Genomic DNA, 21,329 nt, shown 5'->3' with positions numbered 1-21,329 from the left:
TCCACTAGAAATCATGCACCATCTGTGATCATTATACATAAATTAGGAGGTCATGAGATTGAGCCTCAGTAAGAATACTTGGGTATTGATGATCTCCATTGATGAGACCCTCATGAATGCCAGAGGAAAATAGTGAAATAGAGAAACAAAGTAATATTTAGGAGATAAAATGCTGAAACTGTGAAAATTTTTGAAAGTCTCCCTTTAATTTATCTCTTTGGAGTAGCAGCAGCACAACAATAATAATGTTGATGTGGTTCACGAGGAAAGACAATTAATATTCCATCCTTTTCATAGCTCTGTATTGCCTCAGATCCCTTGATATGCCCACTTGTAGCATGGTTTGCCTCTTCCTTTCCAGCAAAAGCCATATAAACAAGACATTGAAAGATGAAACATTCATCATAATTTTCCTTTCATTCACATAATTTGGCTGCAGGTTCCACTTACACCAACTCTTCCTAATTTACTTCATGAAATATGTATAGCATTGCATACCTGATGCCCTGGCTTCTCTCTAGGGAGACAATATGAATTTTCTGTGTATTTTTTGGTTAATGATAGAGAATTCCACCCATTGTACTTAACACAGATTTGATTTAGAGGACTGGCTAGACAATTACTTTTTAGTGGGGTGCTCATTAATTTAAGTTTGTTTCTGAAGCTTTTTATCCTCTGGAATGAAATACTGAGTAGATTTACTATTCATAGACATGTTACAGCAGTAAGTTATCTAACCTGATGCAATTCTTTGAAGCAGGGTGGAATATACCTAAATAATTCCCTGTGTTTATTTCAAGTCTGTTCTGTAACTTCCAAAGTAAGGGTATACCACAAATTTTGTTATTCTTCAGTAAGATTGATTACTGTTGCTGTTTTCTAAGTTTTAGTAATTCAGTTTAATTTTGGTTGTTGTCTTACTCTCAGTGGGCAAAGAGAACCATTTTCCAGTGCCTTTCTTTAGCACAGCAGCAGGGTGAATGGAAGGGGAGACAGAAGGAAATGTCTGAAAAGATTCCTTCCCTCCTCCATGAAGCCAGCCTAGAATAAAAGAGAATGTTATTCAAATTAAGCATCCCACATCCAATTTTGCCATCTGTGGCACCAAATTTGGTTTTCTTATAATGTTCACAGAAAGAGTCTAGATGTGGCTATATTGAGAAGACTGTGCCCTAAGTATTTCCCATGGGATGATGCCTGAAGGTGTTACTAAAAGCCTGTGACAGAGACAAGCTGTGTGAAGCCTGGAATGAGTTAAAATACATTGCAGTACTAGACCACAAAAGAATGTAGGAAATCCTTTGCAGTACCACACAGAAGTCAGGGAAGCCAGCCTTCTTTAGCAAGATGATTCTAATCTGCTTTAGGATGCCATGAGAAATGGCTCTTTGACTCATTCTTTGTTTCTTTTATTGTTAATAAATCTCAGTATAGAAGGAAATATTCCCTGCTCAGGGCATGGCACATCTTAAATAAAGGGTGTTCCAGACACTTCCATAGGTTTTGTCATCTCCAACACATTTCCTTCATGGTTTCCACAGAATGATGCAAGACATCTCCACTGAAACTCTGGGTGCACTGTCAGATGAGAATGTGTTCAAGTAACAGCCAGTCTTAGCAAGTGAAAAAAATGAGGCAACAAATACCAGAATCTCGAGGGTTCCTGGGAAGTTCTGTTAGAATCTGAGTTTTAGTAAGACTTTTAATGCAGTCCCTTGTGACATTGTTCACACCAACTCAGAATCAGCCTTCACATACCCATAATTTCCAGTAGGATGTAGGCAGAGAGGGCAAGAATAGGACAAACATGGCATTTCCCCCTGTTTTTCCCCTCACCCTGACAAGCTGTTGCTCAAGGATTACCAGAATTTGAAGGTGATATCTTGGTCTGTAGCAGCCCAGATAGAGACAGCAGTAGAAAAGAGATTGGGCAAGCAGCATCTCAGATCATGGTGTTTGTCAAAGGCCAGAGGCATTTGGACATATTTTCTCTGCAGAGTGGACTGCAGAGAGAGACTGTGCTAATGCACACTGCCTTAGCCCGCAAGTGATCAACAGGATTGCTTTTAGGTAAAGACATTATTCCTTTGTAGTTGTTTTAATACACATGGAGTTTTGAGTAGATGAGGACTGCATGTGTACTGCCTTCCAAAAGAAAAAGTTTCATCATGAAGGTCTACCTTACCAAACACCACTCCTAAGACCCAAGGTGTGAATGGGTAAAGGCTGCATTTGTGTAGTACAAATTCTTTTGTAGGATATATTCAGAAATTGGAAGTTTTAAGGATGTATCTCCTGCTGCTGAGGATTAAAAGCATTGGGTTTGAGTAATTCTTTTATCAATCTATTCAGGATGATCTGCATCAGGGCCTTCAAATACTATAATTAGAAAATAAAGCATCAGCCACAATAAGTTGTCACAGATCAAGGTTGAGATCTAGTCTGGCTTTTATAGCATAAACTTGATAGCTCAACACTTTTAACAACTGAATCATCACTAGAAGGAGTTTTGCTTCAGAAATATCTACAGCTTACTCAAGGGACAGAATAGAAATAAGGAAATAAGTGGTTTTGTGCTGCTGAGGCAAAAGTTTCTGGCTAAGATAAGTCCTTGCATGGGCTATGTCCTGGCTGTGCTGGTCTTGGCAGGTATCGAGTATGGAGAGCATCTTTAGTGAACAGAAAATTTCACTGCCAAGTGAAGCTGATTAAGGATGCCTTACTGCAAAATACTTCAGACTGAGCTTAGAAATGCAGCAATCAATTCCATGCTTTACTGAGAGTAATCTTTAGACAGGTACCTGCAGAAGTTTATAAGATCCTTTTGTGGCTTTAATACAGATACAGGCAAATTGATGTGAGAACCTTGCAGACAGACATTTATTTAAGTCTTGTGCTTATGTGGTCAAAGTTGATCCTAGGCCTCTAAATTCCAGTTTAGGTACTTAAATACAATACCCCCTTTTTTGTTTTAAAATTAATAATTCATACAGTAGACTAATGGATATACATCAAAGTATGAATCAAAAACCCCCAGTTTATAATTCTCAGCCTGTGTTCCTCTCCTTTTCCTGGGTACAAGATACTACACATTGTGTCATAGAGTGATATAAATGAGGTTATCCATTTTAATCCTGATATTTAAAATGGAAATAACACGGTGTTAACTTGCCGTGTTAAGTCTGACTCTAGTCACAGAGTCTTACTCACCCCTTTATCCAAAATACATGAGAAAGAAAGTGTGGCCATTCTTGACATTAACTTATAGAGCAAACTTCTTCACAGAGCTGAGACATCAAGAAAACCTGACAGGGTTTGCTTAGTATAATTTAGGGCCAGGATGCAAGTAGGGAATAGTATGCAATGACCTGCTATTTGGACTGCAGGACTTGCTTGCACATTCATTTTATCCAAGGAAGCTTGTCTCATCTATTTTAATGCACTCTGCTTTCATTATGTCAGCCCTGGTATCTGCAGCTGACTCAAGTGAAAAGGTTGACATTTGCTTCTTTAACTTTATTCACAAGTGTTTCCTGACAGACAGAAGTAAGTTGTGTGAACTGTTAATGTAGTTTGTATATCAGTTGCCTTTTTATCACAAAACATTTGTGTTATGAGAATTTTGGATGCAATATTTTTTACACATTTTCAGTCATTTCAGCTGTGCTAACCATCATGGCTGGGTATAAGTTTCTACAAATGCATGTTTATGATCACACAGAAACAAGTATCAGCCTACACAGCCTGGCACATAACTCAGGTGTTATCACAGAAAACAGTTCTGGTGTTCTTCTGTTGTCTGTACTTGAGCATGAACTGGATTTCTTGTTATTTCATTTACTCTACTGTACAGCATATTTTGATTTGCTATAGATCTTCAATAGGTAACAGTTACCAGTACATAGCAGTAGAGCACTCAGAACTATAAATACTTGGAAACTGGTGAATCATCTTCCACTTCTTATGAGTCATAAACATCTTAGTGGGTTTTGCAAGTGAACAAGTTTTGGATTTGTATAATCATAACTAAAAAGTGAAGTTGTTGTCTGTTTACAACCTCAAAACCAGCATTGCTTTCACCAGGAAAACTCGCTGTTAAGGAAGACCAAGTCCAAACTGTCCTTCCTTATTGGAATTTTTTTGCTTTGAGTTTTACAAGCGAAAGATATATACCACATTTTTCCCATGTTTTGTATGAGAGGCATCTATGAACTTTTTCCCTCTAAGAGAAGCATCATCCCTGACCCTGTTTTAATACAAAACACCCAGCTGTGTAACACCAAGATGGCTTGATCATGACCATCAATCCAGCATTGAAAAAAATAAGAGAAATTACACAGCATGTCAAATTACATGTGCAACATTTGTTGCTGAACATATAATCAATCCACTCCAAATTACATGTGAAATATCTGTTGCAGAAGTTTCTTGCAGAAATTGCAGAAGATGGGTCTTATAGACCTATCAAATAATTTTTTAGCCCTCAAAGCCATTAATGTTTCAGTTCAGTGTCTGTGTGGTCATGTGTGTTTGCAAGATGGATTTATTAATCATAATGGGAAATAGCTACCATATTGTAGAGGTTCTGACAGTGAAGCAGTTGCAGTTTTGAAACATTTGGACCTCATAAGGTCCTACTAATATCAGTGCAGGTCTTTTTAAAATTCCATAATTCTGTTATGGAAGTGGTGCAAATTGGCCAAATTAATATATTTCAACATTTAAAGAAATAAAGAATGAAAAATCTTGCCACAGAGCTGTTTTCGGTGACCTGCAGCACCACAGAGTGTATCTCTGGTGAGGAAGTTCAGCTCAGGGTGCAACATCAACATGAGCTTAGGACAGACAAGCCTGCCCTAAAATCCACTGGTGAGCTCCAGACTGAGGGAGAAGCACTTGCCTCTCAAGGCATTTCATCTGTGGGTGTCTCTGTACTTTGCTTTTTAACACATTTCTTTTAGTTGCTGGCAGTGGAGTGATGTGTGTTGTTTCCCAGAATTAAGGGTATTACTCCAGATTTCATTTTAGTTGCCCATTTTTTTTTTTCCTCAAAGGATGTGCAGAAGATGGCATTCAGTCACCAGTCAATAATGATATGGCAAAGAGTTTTGTGATTCTGACTTCAACTTATTTGAAGTGGTACATTTTAATCTTCATAAAATCCTCTTATTTTTCTTATAAGAAAGCCAAGTGTAATTAGTAATTTTAGTAGTTACCAGTATGAAAAGTACATCAGCTGTTATGAGAAAATATGTATTAGCCTATTTTAATGAGTCAGACTAGCAGAGTTTCAAGTCACAACTTTTCAAGAAATTTTTCATTGTGTTTTTCTCTAGAAGATAAGTATTTAGATTTTGTGGTTTATATTCAGATGTTAAATATAAATTGAAAATGGGTGTTAAAATCACTTCTCTGAGCAAAATTTTCTGCTGCATTGATGTCTTTTGCTTGGATATTCTAATTACTCTAATTATCCAAAATGAAAACTAAATGCTTATTCTATATTTGAGAATGAAAGAAAGGAATTAAATTTTTTTTGTTTAATTAAGAAGTAATTTATGCTAAAAATATTTAAATCTCAAATTTTAAATGTCTTAGGCTTAAATTCAGAGAGTTGTTGAAATTAGGAAACAGTCAAAATGTAAAAACAAGAGACTATAATTCACTTCCACGCAGTGGTATTTAAAAATTATGTATTTTAAGAACATTGTTGTAGAAATTTAGTGCATATTTTTAAGCCATTCAAACAATGAACAATTTTTTCAGTGGTCTTAGATAAGGATGCCATACTGACTTGTTCTTTCAGACATGTTAAATGTTGTAAATATAGCTGTGAGCACAATTATGACTGTCATAGCTTATGAACAGTGTAAAATCAATTCATGGTTGAGTTTTGATCTTCATATTTAATAGGAGAACATATTTCATGATCCAAGTTTTTCAGTATTTTCTCAAGAAGGTCAAATGCCACCTTTTGTTTTCCAGGGCTTGGTTATTGAGCGGCTTGGGCGCAGGCCTCTCCTCCTTGGAGGTTTTGGGCTGATGATCGTCTTCTTTGCAGTGCTCACTGTCTCCCTGACCTTACAGGTAACACCAGGGGCACTGTAGATTTTTACTCTCTCATTTACCTATTTTAAACGTGCTTGATACTGGTCTGTCTCGACATTCCTGCACAAGCCAATCCTTTTAATCAGCTTGGCATGAAGAGGGAAAGGTCTCTTATACTAATTTATGAATCTGTTTGCTCCAAAGCTTTTGCATTAAAAAAGCTATAGGAACTTTCTCACATTCTCACATTCAGACTCCTTAACTCAAAGATTTATGCATATGATGAACCATTATGAAGACAGTTTTACCCATAGCTGAATAAACAGTTTACCCATATTCTGTGGGTGTATCTTTGTTTGTAATTCACTCTCTCTGAGATTTCTTTCATGCTTTATATGTCATTCTTATTTTACATTTGGAATTTTTTTAGTGAAAAAAATCCACATTTGATGTTTCTTTCAAGTTACTTTTCTGGGATTTGTATAGGCAATATAAAAACTTATCCTTTGGAGAACATTTGGCCTTAGAAGAAAGATGGGAATAGACTTTTTAGCAGGGCTTTTTGCGATAGGACAAGGGGCAATAATTTTAAACTGAACCAGGGTCAATTTAGATTCGAGATAAGGAAGAAGTGTTTTGCAATAAGGGTGGTAAAGTGTTGGAACAGGTTGTCCAGAGAAATGGTTGATGCCCCATCTCTGGACACATTCATGGCTAGGTTGGACAGGCCCTGAACAAACTGATTTGGTTGAAGATGTCTCTGCTCGTTGCAGGGGAATTGGAACTAGATGAGCTTTAAAGGTCTCTTTCAATCAATGATGATATGGTTTTAAGTTATCAGATGTTATTAGTACTCAATTCCCCAGACGTTTCAAATTATCATATTTTATTTACTAAACCAGTTTAAACTCAGGCCCTGTATATTTTTTCTTGTTTAGCTTCCATCTATGTAATAATGTGGTTTGTTTATGCTCCTGAGGACTTTAGAGAACTAAAACTGACATTTGCAATGGCATGGGTTTGGGTGGTGTTCCATCAAAATGTTTTCCTGCTGGTTTTGATTCCTGTGGCACCATTAATCTAACTTCCAGATCTTGTTTCTTGTTGGAAGGGAGTCAGTAGGTCAGGTTTGTGGCAGGTCTGTGCCACACCACTGCAGTTTTATTTGATTTACCTGTATGTACATCACAATAAAGCTTTACTTCACACTCCTGTCAGGACAGCTGTAAGACAGCTCTCCTCCTGAAGAGAGATGCTATTGCATATTTTGTATGCTGAGTGAAAAATTCCCTTCCAGATCTTTTAAAGCCAAGTTGGAGGTGTGAGGACTTTCAGCTATTTAAAATCCCTGAAGTCTGAATGCCTTTCAGTTTTGCCTCCTTTCAAAAGGGTCTCAACCTGTGAAGGATTATAGATTTGCTTTGAAAAAAGGATCACTGTATGAATAGTTCTAATCTCAGAGAAATTTATATCTACTCCATATTTACACCTTCTCTTTCTCAGAGATCTTGGATTTGCTTCCAGACAAGAACCCTAGATTGTGTAATTTTGATAGATCTGCAACCCTTTTGGTTAATGTTAACGTCCAGGAGACCATGGTTTCCATATAACTAAGGAATTAACCCAGACTAGAAGAGGAAAAACATCAGGAAATGGGGGCCTTTCCTTAACACTGAAAAAATAATTACTTTCTTTAGCAAGGATATTTTTAGAGTGCTGTTCAAGGTGGTGATAGTACACTTGCATGTATCTTAACAAACTTTTCAAAAATAGCAAAATTCTAATAAAATATCATTCGCATTTTGCTGCACTAAAACTCCACCTGTTGAAAAGAGAAAGAAATGGGTATCCATGTTTTTTCCTCATCTATTAGAATTGGAATCAAACATTCACATACATGATTAAGAAGCAGTGTCCTGCAAGCTCCACAGGAATTGCTCTTCATATTTCAAGTTCCTGATATTTAGAGGTCTCAGTAGAGAAAAATCTACTTAGAAATAGAGGAAAGATAGCATATGTGGCCTTCCTTGTCTGCAAAATCAGATTATAGCAGAAAAGCCCTGGACTGTGGCTTTCCGACGCTTTGCCAAGGTTCAGATCCTGATTGTCCAAACAAATATCAGCCATAGTTTTCAGCCAAGCCTTTGACTGGTGAGCTGTGAAGCTCTATTGACCATCCTAGATGCTCTTTTAAAACATGACTGAAATACCTGAGGTGGATGGAGGTGCTGAAGTGTTCAGTGCCCCAGGTTGAGGTTTAACACAAGAAGCTGTGATTTTTTTTGGAGTTCTGACTGTGGTACATTGCTTGTCTAGTGTTTCTCTACAGGGATTTCACGGAGACCAAGGCCTCTAGACACAAATCATCTAATAAGGTCCTACAGAAATGCTGGGATTTTCTAAAGTAACCCCGGACTAAATTCTGACGTAAATCAAGATTCATGGAAAACACTATCTGTTATCTGCAAGTTTTTAAAAATATTTGTGATATGTACAATATATCTAAAATGAATGTCTTTTATCCACCCAGAACACTGTGTATTGGCTTCCTTACCTCAGTATATTTTGTATCCTTGCAATCATTGCATCGTTCTGCATTGGACCAGGTACGTCTATACCTATTTTTTCATGTTTCTTTGTACATCTGAGGACAGGTATTTTTGCACTGGCATTATGCTAGTAAATCAGTTGTATACAGAACCTCACTTTGGCAATAAACCAGAAAGTAAGACTTTTGTTCCCTTGAGGTTTTGGAGGTTTTTTTTAATGCATTATTTATTGCCTCTTTTTCTTTGTAAGGAGTTTGACATTAAACATTAATCCGCTGTTTATACATCTTCACCACTGAAGTGGTCTAATTGATTGATTGTGGTTTATTTGGGGAAGAGTTGCTGATGTTTGATGTGACTCTAATGAAATACTGCTGTAATTCCATCGATCCTCTTTTGAAAAGCTGAGAAAAAAATATGCTGCTTTAGAGAAAAATGGGGGGAAGACCAAGATATTTCTTTTACCCTTGCTTCTGGGAAAAGAGTTTGTCAATAATTTCTGTGCAAAATACTGTGAAAATACTGGGAAAAAATAGCAAACCCTTTGTCCTTCTGTAAGGACAAATCTCAGGTTCAGCTAAGTCCACTGTTGTGCTGACATGTGCTTCCTAGACTGAGATCTGGGGGGTGGGTGTTAAAGAATTCTGTGGAATATAACTTTTCTTGAATTTTAAATGCCTTAGGAATGTCAAATGTTGACTTGAAACTTCTTTTTTCTTTAAAACTTCTGGTGTTTTATGTGGCTCAGAGGGTTTAAGTGCAGCTACTTGCAGTATTACCATTGGTTTTTTTTTAATCTTGGTTGAAACAAACTGACTTTTTTCCCTATTACAGATATGTTCCACCAGTTTTTAGAACTTGCAAATCAATGTGTTCTTAAATGTTATATTTCCAGCATATTAAGATTAACCCTCTGCTTTTCTTCTTCGCCTCACTATTCTTCAAAATGGGTTCTAGAGTTCTTCATTTAGGTTCTTTCTCTTCACTGATGTTATTCCTGATTTGTGTTGCACTTCACAATCTCTTTGGAACAAAGTGTCTGCAGATGCATCCAGGACAAACAGCTATTGTTAGAAATTGCTTGCTTGCTTTCTACAGAAATTCATTAAAATTAAAGCTTCTATTGTGTTTTTAATTGTGCTCAGTGCTGTTAAAGCCAAAGAACATTAACAGTGTACCAGAAGCTACCTAGTTAGCTTCTCCACCTTCCCTCTGTGTGTTCAAACATTTGTCATATCTGACAATAAAGGGAATATCTGGGTAGCACTTAACACTGAATTGCTTTTAATGAAAATCTTGGTAATTGACTCTTCAGCTGTTGAGAAGAAGCCATGAAGAGTCATATTCTGATATCTCTGCAAATCAATAGCAATATTTTAGCTGACTTTGATAGGGCCTGATTTATCTTCAATGAAACTTCTCTGTTCTCCTTAGAGGACCTTAACAGATCTGAATTACTTTACTGCCTTTTAGCTGGGCAGCTTCCATTATTAGCAATGTTTTGAGATGATTGAATAAGAAGAGAGCATATATTTTTTTTTTCTGAACAAAGAAATTATTACCAAGAAGTCCACTTTGCATCCACTGCTTTTTGTATCACAAGGCACAACTCGACAATTCAGTGCAATTACTGTGTCAAGTTTTGTCCCCCTTTCCTTGTATGGGAAAGACATCAATAGCCTGTGACAAGTCCATTGGAGAGTCACCATGTCAGTGTCAGGAGACCTGTGAGAAGGGACTTGGTGAGCTGGACTTGTCCAGCCTGAGAAGAGACAGCTTTGGGGACCTAAGAGCAGTGCCACTACCTGTGAGAAGGATGTTGCAATGGCAGAGCCACTCTCCTGTTGGTGAGGTGCTTAAGAGGCAGAATGAAAGTGTAAAAACAAGAAAGATGCAGAGAGACTGCAGGGAAAAGCTTTTTGATTCTAGGCAGTCAAGCAGGCTACCAAGGATACTGAGTCCTTAATTACTACACAAAGATCAAAACTGAATGGTTGGTACTTCTCTATTTCTCCATTGCAGTGGTTGTAGGGAAGTGTTCAGAGCAAAATACAAACAGGGCTAATAGGTGAGATATTTTTAGAGAACCAATGCGCATTTTTTTTCCAGCTTAGGGCCTTTCTGAGGCATAGCTTCTAACACTTTCATAGTCTCCCATGGATTTGTTAAATCTCTGTCTGAAACAGCAGAATTTTAGTATTCTTTGGCAAAGGAAACCACGTCTACCACCTTTCATGCATGCATCCTTTGTTAGTTTTTGTGTGATACCCTCTAGGTCTTGCAGAAACAGAGCAACTGATCCTCTTCCTCCTTTTCAACATTCTTGTGATCTTGTAAACTTTTACCTTATCAACACAGGTTTTTCTGGAATGAACAGCTATTTCTTATTGCCACCATTTCTCAGCAATATTTTATGACATCCCTTTAGCAGGAAAATTTCACACTTTGGTGGTCTTTTGTAGCACTCTGATGCTTTAATGAGACAAGACTGAAGTCAAGAATAACTTTCCCACCTTTCTGGTAGTAAAAAGGGATTTTCCCTATGAAAATTAAGATATATTCTTTTTTATAAATCTGCATATTTTTTATACTTCTAGCCTTTTGTAGAAGTCTTGCCATTCATTTGTAGTGCTTAAACAGGGACAATTGTCAACTAATCCTCAGTATCTTAATTCCTCCTGCAGTTACACCACAAAAACAATTTGTAATGATTCCATAGGTACAAATCTTAAGCTAGGAAGAATTTGCTGTATGTTCATTGAGCTATTGGTACTTGGAAAAATTATCCCATGTAAAGATAACAAATAACATGAGGAATTGAGTTTACAGAAATACTGCTTTAACTTTTTAGAGCATAAAATTGTCTTAAAATGTACAATATTTTCTCTCTTGTTAGAACATCTAATACCTTCTTGATAGCTTAGATGCTGTGTAAACCATTTTCTGATCGCATATGCATGAGTCCCATCTGCTCCTTTACTGTGAGGATCAGCTGTTACTATAAATTGTGGAGGGTGTTCATTGGTTTAATTTTTCCGAAATCAGCTTTTCAGCTTGCAGGTATTTTTGAGGACTGAAACAGTAATGCTAGCAACAGGAATGTTCAGGCATGTGTGTGGTTTGGTACTTCATCATTTTTTGTCAAAAGACAAACATCAGAAACTTTCACTTTCTCAAAATTAAAGGGGCCTTTATGCTTGATGGAGTTAATGTGTGATCTGAGAGAAAATTATTTATTATTCTATAGATTAGGGAGCCATGTTGTCCCAGACAGTTGCTTCATTGTGCCTATTTGGTTATTTGCTGGACCTGAAATAAATATAGGATACATTTCAAAGAATTGTTTCAAAGAATAGGATACAAATGAAGAATTGTCATCCAGCAAAAAGTAAATAGAAGAAACTGAGGGAATTGCAGCTGAGAAAACAAATCAAAGGAAAATGTAAAAGAACATTTTCAGGATCTGCAGAGAGCATTTGTGCTGTTCAGGTTGTGCATCATGGGCAAACACATTGATTTGTAATGCCTTTACAGAATGGGTAAATAATGTGCAGTTTTTTTGAAATTTGGATAGTGATAGACAGGTTTAGGTACGTGTGAAATGTCTTCCTTCTTTAACTTTGCCTTAGTTAATATTTAAAAAAAAAGGAAAACTAAGATTTATTCCCACTTTCTCAGTTAAACCTATGTGGATGCCTCTTCATGGACTGAGCACTCATGTTCAACTGTGCCTGCAGAATCAATTTCTTTAAGGAAAGATGGTCTAAAGTCTGACTTAAACAGAAAAAAGAAAAGGTTCTGATTATTTTTAGCTATTTTCTTGAACTCTCCATTCACCCATTGTACCTTTACAACAGTCGCTGGACCAGCAAGAGATTTTTGATTTTTCAGAGAAAATTGAAAAATTGTTCATTGTAGTTTTAGAAAACCTGCTGCAGATTGTTCCCTTTTATCCACCAGCCAAATTTTTTTAAAAAGAACTGAACACCCAAAAACTGACACAGAATGTATTCCATTCAGTTTCCTGATTTGTCTGCAGGGATCTTGACCCAATTTGTCAGTGAGTCTGTCATGCATTTTCGGATGAGGGGCTTGCAGGTTTTGGTTTTTCCAACTCACATAAAACAATTATATGTTCATCCTCTGAACCAAATAATGGCTTTTCTGCCACCTGTCAAGATGTGTCAGATGGTGGAGCATGTGGAGAAAAAACCTGATCATCTGATTAATTGGAAATTACAGAAACATTGGCATGAATTCCAGATAACCTTCCTAGTGAAAATAAGTGTAACAAAGACAGTCAAGACCTGGAGAGCTTGGAAACCTGTCATAAAGCATTTCCATGCATTATCTTTGTATGAAGTAGTTTCTTGGTATTTCTTCCTTAGAAGCATATTCTGTTTAAGTGTAACACCTTTCCATCCAGTTTTGATTAGTGGAGAAGGCACTGCTGCAGCAAAGGGACAGGAAACATGGAATATCTCATGGTGGCTCAGGTTAGGCATAATGCCTGTCTTTAACTAAACAGAAGGATGGGAGGAGGTGGGAGGAGGTGTATTGTTTTGATAAAATACCTAGCTTTGAAACAATCTTCTTTTACCATTTTCTATCAGAAACTGAATAAGTATTGTTGCTTTCAAATCTTTGCAAATTTGCTGGCTCTGGAAACATGGTGCACTGAAGCACTGGAGTTATTTTACCACTGGAAATAAGCAGAAATGACCCCAGACCCCAGATCTTACTTGTAGCAGTAAGATCTGTAGAAAGTGTTTGTGTAGCAAAAGTGTGCTGCCCACCCTTTGACCACTGTAACTGGGAGGGAGATCAGCCACGTGTGTTCACAGGAAAGCACATGGCAATGCTCCTTCTTCCAAAGAGTTCCTTGGAGTCTTTGTAAAGAAAAGAAAACAAACAGGAACACTCATGGAAGCTCCAAAAATTGGAGGAGTTGATTTTATATCAATTACCTGATCATGATAACTCAAGCCATTTTTGTGCCAGAAATCTGTGTTATTTTGGTGGCATTCCAAGTTTGAGATTAGTGATTTTGTGGAAATCTTTTGCATTTTGCCCATTTCTAAGAATTGGGCATATATGCCTGCATGACCTGCAGAAAAAAAGAGGCTTAGAAACTCAGAACAGGGTGAGGATTTAAGGGTGTCTGAAAAATACCGGTTAGCTAGGGAAAAATATAATATCTCTAAGTATCACATGGAAGACTTCCATATAGCTGATTATATTTTATCTAAGTAATTTGAAAAATTGTTTAATATGAACACTCTGTATGCACATTCTTTTACATGTTTTCTTAAAGACCTAATACATCATATTGTCATGCATTGTTTCACTGTATTGTAATGTGAAAAATGCTCATTGTGTTGTCAGGCATCATGTCATCGTTTTTGAGATGACTTAGAGCTGAATGTTGGAGCATAAAACTGCTCAGGCAGCAGTTAGCAAAGAAGGGCTGCAAAGGTGAAGAAAATAGATTTATATTTGAAAAGATCAAGAATAACTTCATAGTATCTCACAGAGAAGGCTGAGAATTAAATAGTGCCTGAAATAACTGAGAATTGTATTTGAATCAGATGATCTAATATGATCCTGGATTCCTTTATCTTCTATTCTTTTGTTCTTTTTTTATCTCTAAGTGAGATGCTCAGTCCTCTGTATACAGTCATACCTTGTTTCTACCTGTTTAAAGCCCCTGGTATCTGCAAAGATGCACATGTGGCCAGAGGGATTTTCTAGTGGGTCACTGCAACAAAATGCAGCCCCTGACTTCATTTATGTCAATAGCTGCTATTTTTGAATCCGTGGCACTAGAGAGAAGAAAGCAGGAGTGTCTTGCTAAGTCATACACAGTGGCTTCAGGCATTTTGGCTTTACAGTCTTATGTAATGTCTTAGAAGTAGTTATTCTGGTCTTGAATCCTGTAAGTATTTCTGTGGACAAGTAGCATTTCCCCACACAAGTCCTGCTGTGTTCAGTGTAGCACAGATAAGGCTGAATTTAGTGTGATCAAACATGAGTCTGTGATTTTACTTAATTTCCCGCTTTTAAAATAAGTTTCTATTTAGTATGCATAAGGATGGCAAAATCAGATCAGTGGTATGTTTCCAGTCACACTGAGATTACAGGAAAGAGAAACCAGTAAAATTCAAACTCAGATGAATTTGAAAAAAATAGTAATTTTATGGTAGCAAGATCTTCATTTTTCAATTGTTACTTTTTATAGTAATTGCATTTTCAAACACAACTGAGAAATATCAATGAACCAGGCCACTCCAGAAAAATGCTTCATTTATGCTTGTCTCTTTTTGAGAGTTTTATATTTGTCATGACTTATGGAAGGTGAGTGAAGTCTTCCCTAGCACAGCTGAATACAATGAATACAACTGAATAGCATTTTAAATTGACATTGCAAGGTAAAGAAAAGAAAACTCAGAGGAAATCATTGTTGTATGCCCTGAGGCATATCAGAGATACTTTGGTATTTAAAGTTTAAATCAGTCCATGCTCTTACTCTGAATGCCAGTGTGCAGCTGTATTGACAGCAAAGCTGTTGTCCTGAAAGGGTCACTTTGAAAGTCACGAGGTTTGTTCAGCCTGAAATGTCATGAGTGAAAAAGATAAAAATCAGCTTTTTAGATATGAAACAACCAAAGATGTCATAGCACACATGTAGACATAAAAGTACTGCAATGAAAGGCAGCATCAGTATTATTGCCTGAAATAGGCATTTACAGAAGCTTTGTGTGATGTTTTAGCTTGTCCGCTTACAGTGGGATGTAAGAACTTCTAATACACATGGCCTCCCACAGAGGCATTATGCCAGTCCACTTTAAGAAAGACTTTGAGCTTGCTTGAGTGCAAAAAACCCACTCTCTGTACCAGAAAAGTGTATGCAGTAAAAAAGAAACAAATAAAGCCATGTTGTTTTTATATTTAGTTAAAAAGTTGTAGATTTGAAAGGTTAGGTTAATTTTCTTTTTTTTTTTAAATTCTATAAACTAGAAGCACTTCCAGTCTTCCCAGAGATAGCCATTCTTTGATAATTCCAGGTAGCTCCAGCATTGGATATAGAGGGTATTTGTGCAGAAATATTCCCAAGTATTTAGGAAAAGGCTTGGTTTGTTGATAGTTGTAAGGCTTTTGTGGGCACAACAGCAAAATTAAAATATACTGCATAAATATTAGTTAAATACTCCAAGTGTGAGTTATGGTTCTGTTCAGAAATTTGTAATAACCTGTGGACAGTACATACCAGTCCCAACTGAAGACTTTCTGAGCCCCTGGCCCCATTCCCTTGCTCTCGAGTGCCATCCATCCAAAGTAGGTGTCCTTGGGCTTGGTGTTTTGCCCTCCCAGCTGCAGTCATCACAGCCTGCCCTGCCAATGCCTTTTAACAGCTGTGGCTGTGCAGCACAGCCACGAGAGGTTCACTTACCTTCCCTTCTCTGCTTGTCTCCAGCAATGGAAAAGCTCCTGCTATCCCTGGGGGCAGGAATATTAACTACTTCTACCAAGTCAAGTAGTTGAGAATTTATCTTTTTATTACTTTTGAGTGAACAAACTGATTTTTTTCGACTGTTAAGAAATAAGACTAGAGTTGCTTTCAATATTCATTGATTTTTTATTGGGGGCGAAGATAACATGACCCTTGAATATATTAAATGCAGTGTCATTCAACATATATTTTGGGATTAATACCGTTTTACGTTTTGTTTGAATTCTTCTCTCTTAAAGAGCAGCAAAGAGAAAATGTGTAGCTTTTAACAGTTCTGCAGCAAAAGTGATTAAAATTCTTCATAATTAGTGGCAGTTCTAAAGAAAAATGAACCCTTAGTATTTGAAAGGTAATTGTATCTGTTGAATAAAGGAATTGCTGGAGGTGACACCTGGAGTTCTCAGCAGCAGGAAAACTTATGAACTTTATCCTGCTAACAATAGATTAAAAAAATTATCTTAATTGAAGCTTTCAAAATGTGAATGCTTTGACACTTGACAGCACTCCTCCTACCTGAACTAGCAGCTTTTCCTGAATGATCATTAATTAGTTACTGATGGCTCACAACTCCAACCCTGAAGAAATTTACTGGTGCAAAAATGCACTCATGTGTTTTAGAGGTCCATGTAACTATGAAATAAAACATTTATTCAAAAGCTGTGTAAGTGACCTAGGTACATTATTCAGATTAATAGGGATTTGATATGGAAAGCATAGTAAAAAAAAGTTTCGCAGAATTCATAGTTTTTTTCTGTGAGTTCGTATAGAATGGTTATACTTGCAACATAGATATAAATATATATAGAACAGTAGATGTAGAATTAATGAATGTAAGGCAATTAAAATATTTTATTTCCCTTATTCCCAGGCACAATGCACAGCAAAGAAAAGTTTTCTGTTCATCTCATCTATTTCTGACTAATCTCCATGGCTAAGATCTAAATACAAAAGTTTATTATTTTGATATTGCAATGCACACGGCTCTGGAGTCCAGACAGTGTTTCTAGGTATCCAATTCACTGCATAGAAAGATGAATAAACACCAGTAACAGACTTTCAGAGGAAAAAATAGGTCAGGAGAACTACATGAACAAGGGTAGTCAGTGCCAGTTTGACCAAGCAAACAGTCAAAGCAGTTGTTTCCTTTAAATCTCCAGATGTTATCTGTCCTACTCCAGAAACTTCACTTTTTTGGAAACACTGAGTTATGAACTCTTTCTGAGTTTCATCAGAAAGAAGGCTTATATTGTTCATCACAGCAAGACTGTTACTGTCTTCAGCTGGTACTTCTAGTCAAAGATCATCTTCTGAGTCTCTCTTCCTTTTTCTTTCTGTTTGTTAGCGAGCAAGTACTGCTATTTGTTATATTTGTTATATTTGTTTTGGTTATTGGTCACAGTAAGAATTTTTTTTGTTATTATTATCTTACATTATTATATTATCTTATTCTTTTGCTATTATCTTAGTTCTACAACTACTACTCCTTATACCTTGTCCACCATCCTGTAGCAGCAACCAATTTCTTTAATTACGGGCATTTGAGGCCATGTGTCCTAAAAACTTCAGCAGTTTCCAGAAATCATAAGCAGTGAAGGCATGGTCTGTTTCCCATCTTAAACAGGAGAAGGACAGGGAGAACTCTTCAGTCCCACCTTCTCTGAAATTTGGCCCACTATTTTTACTGTTGGCATCCTTCAGGATGAATGCAGCTAAACAACTACATAATTGTGCACTGCTAGCATGAATAATTTGTTTGTTAAAATATACTGACTTTACAAGATTTCTTTAGCTTGCAGGTTCACAACCAGCAGCATTTTGTGCTAATGGTCTGTCAACTTGAATTCCTAAAAGGAAATCATGTCTGATGGTTTTAGAGTTCTTTCAGAAGATTATCACAGAAGTAATAAGCCTAGAATAGATAGAGGTTGGGTTTTTTATTCTTTTCAGTCCTCATACAGTGATGTGAGTGTATGAATATTTCTCTTACCTTGGACTGAACATGAGTCTTTAATTTGGGTATTTCCACACTACTTCCATCTGTATAGTGGATGAATATACAAGGGGCACTTCTGTGCTCTTATTATAGTAAAAACCCTTTCATCATTGTTCTCATAATTGAGATAATTGGTTTTAACAATTTAATATGAACAGAAGTGCCTAATCATCATTGTTACTGAGAATAATTATAAATTTAATTCTATTATGTAGTCTCATAGCAATAGCTCAGTGAAAAAAGAATGTTCTTCACATTCAAATAGAACAGAAGGTTGGGCTATAATTAGATTTGTGTTATAAGGTGGATCTGAATATATGGCGGAAATGTTGAAAGAACTATTAACTGTTTATGTGGTTATAAGTTGAGTGTATTTTCTTAAATTTCATTTTATTCTTTGGTAGCTATGCAGCATTATAATTGAAGCAAAAAGAAATGTTGCCAAGAACCAGAGGAGAAATTTAATGTTGATGTTCAGTTTTTACAAACAAAAGTCAAGACCAAAAAAATCGAACAACAATAAAAAATAATCAAAAACGTACCAAATATCCCAATAGAGTGAAACTGTTACCAAAAAACCAAAAAAAACAATGTATTAATTTTGTTCAGAATGGCCTACATACTACTGGTTTGTCTTACAATAAAATAGGCAAAAAAATTAAATATTGCATTAAATTAATAAATTAAAATAAATTTAATATTAAATATATTTCTCATGTTTACAGACAACAGTTGTACTTCAAAGGGAATTGTTGTAACTCATCTAAAGAAAAATATCTTTAAAGTACTGAACATATTTGGATTCATCAGTTATATGATAAGTATTTTGTTGAAAAAATTTTCAGCGAAAAATGATTCAGTCAGTAAATGATTGCTCATAAAACTCTGCTTGAGTGCACTGACTTATGGAAGTAAAAATTCTAGGAAAATACACTAATTAATATTCAAGAGGGGGAGAATTTCACTGAAGAGGAAATTATCAGGTGGTTCAGATAAGGGTATTGTGGGTTTTTGCATGGAATATCTGCTGTTGAACTAATTACCTAAATGGACCTAGAAAGAATTTTGTGTGATTTATTATATTTTATGCAATAGCCTTGTTGTTGTATGTCAACCATTTTAGTGTAAATTACCTGATGAGAACCAAGAAATAGCATTTTAACTACTGAGGTTATAACAGAGTAAATGAATATTTTTGTTCTGCACCATTGCTTAGTTTTGTTTTATTTACCCTGATTGATATAGGTTGCCTTGCACCAACAAAGTTCAGAATCCCTCTAGAAATGGTTTTCTAAATGCTGTTGGAATAGCAGGTTTTATACGGATGCTATACCAAAGGCAAATTAATCAACACAAAAAGTCTTTCACACAATACTGAATTAAAAACTAGTCCTTAATAATTATAAAACTATTTATTATAATATCAGAATTTGCAAGGTATTATTTGTGTGTTTTAGTTTGGTCTTATCACTTGCACTTTTTGTTTGCCATAGACTGCTTTAAATGTCTTTTACTCAAGTGGCCTTTAATCTAAGAAAAGATTCAAATGGTACAAATCAATATGGTTAATGAACTATACCATTTTCTATAAACAAAGTGCCTGTTTTACTTAATTATCCTGTGGAAAAGAGCTGCAGACAGCTAGAAAAGTCTGTAGCATGAAGCTGTGACTCAGTACACCCCTGTCACACTTTCTGTTCCCAGCTCTCTCAGCAGGATTAGCTGGGAGTACAGCTGTCATATCTGACTGTAATGTCATATTTGGTGGGGTATTAGTCAATCAAATATAAAGTGCAAGTTAAAATAATCTAACAGGTGACAGAACACCTTTATAAAGATTGAGATATCTATTTTGCAAAATTTTTATTCTATCTGTAGACCTACAGAAATGGAAGAAACTCAGTAGCTGCATTGCATCCCTCCCTTGCAGTATTCCTGAAGTATATTTTCCCATGGGTTTTGTTGCACATTTTTGGGGGTTTTTTTTCATTGTTTAGGTTGAGGTTTGTTGGTTTATTTGTTTCTTGTTTTTAAATAACTAAACACTGGTTAGAAACTAACAGCCTTTTGTTCTCCCACTGAAGAACATTGGGTTGTTTTTCCAGCAGTTTTCTTCCAGGAGTTTTGCCTCACTTCCACTGCTTCTCTCCCAGAGCTGCTCTCTAGCGGTCGCTTGACTTGCAAATAGCAAAACCTTTTTTTGGGACAGTGCTTTATCTCCCAACCCTATTAGAATATATCAGTCTCCCCTACATGCCCTTTCTTGCAGACAGAGCCATTTCACTTGATCATGTCTGGAGCTCCACAGGCTTCTTTTTCTCCCCAAAACAGAACATTGTTGCGAGGTAGTTGTCTGTTTTCTCAAAAACTTTGAAGCCTCCTTGTCTCAAAGCATGGAGTTGGAAAGACTGGGGGCTCTTGCCCTAATCAGCCTTTTGGGATTCCCAGACTCCTCCCTGTAGAGCAGAATTTGGAAAGCTGAGACCTGCAGGAGGTCACTAGGCTGGGTGTCCATGGGTGATCCTTCTGGTGGGGCTGGAAACCCTCTGGCTGCCGTGGGGCCACTGCCTGAGCACACCAGGGTTTGTCTTGGGTGGGTATTGAAAGATGAGCTGATGGCTCAGGGAGAGCTCCTTTCTCTTTAGTTGTTCTTAGGGCACAAAATTTCTGTCACCTTTAGCGGTGATTTTCCACTGTGACAAATCTCCCTGATTTGTATTAGGCATTTATTATTGTAACAGTCTCATTTCTTGAATCATATATATATAGCCATAACATAAATTCCCAGTTAGGTACTGGATAAAAACAGAATGAGGAGTTCAGCATTTTCCTTCCTTTGTCATGTTTTCCGTATTCAGGTTTTTGCACTGATTCATGTAACTTCTGCTAAGCAATATTTATTCATAACTGCTCACTGAAAAAAAAGTAAATATGAGCACCTATTTTTTCCTGAGAAAACATTTGTGTAAATTTAAATATATATTTTTAAATCTATAGCATGGATACAGAATATTACATCTCTAGCAGAATATTTTTTCTGTTCTAACATTCAAATTTCATGCATAAAAGAGTACTGGATTGAGAGTCTGGAATTTCACTAGCACATGACATTGATTCCATGTGTAACTGGACTAATTACAGAAATAAATTAATAAAGAGCATAAAACCAGAAGTATTTATGCATGTCTAATTGTTCCATGTGGGTTTAATCTCATTTTATAAAACACCT

At 36.4% G+C, this 21,329-nt stretch overlaps 1 protein-coding gene across 3 annotated transcripts in view; it reads left to right on the top strand.

Annotated features, from left to right (window-relative positions):
- SLC2A9 (solute carrier family 2 member 9) overlaps positions 1-21,329 on the top strand; it is a 76,258-nt gene that overhangs the window by 42,372 nt on the left and 12,557 nt on the right. For all 3 annotated transcript variants that reach the window (XM_030947734.1, XM_030947733.1, XM_030947732.1), the window contains exons 9-10: positions 5,986-6,087; positions 8,579-8,654. In XM_030947734.1, the coding sequence (XP_030803594.1) occupies positions 5,986-6,087; positions 8,579-8,654 (178 nt within the window). The remainder of the gene's footprint in view (positions 1-5,985; positions 6,088-8,578; positions 8,655-21,329) is intronic.

The sequence above is a fragment of the Camarhynchus parvulus genome, chromosome 4, assembly GCF_901933205.1.
Source record: "Camarhynchus parvulus chromosome 4, STF_HiC, whole genome shotgun sequence".
Classification (NCBI taxonomy): Eukaryota; Metazoa; Chordata; class Aves; order Passeriformes; family Thraupidae; genus Camarhynchus; species Camarhynchus parvulus.
The sequence above is the reverse complement of the archived record's forward strand: the minus strand, read 5'-3'. Positions and strand labels throughout refer to the sequence as shown.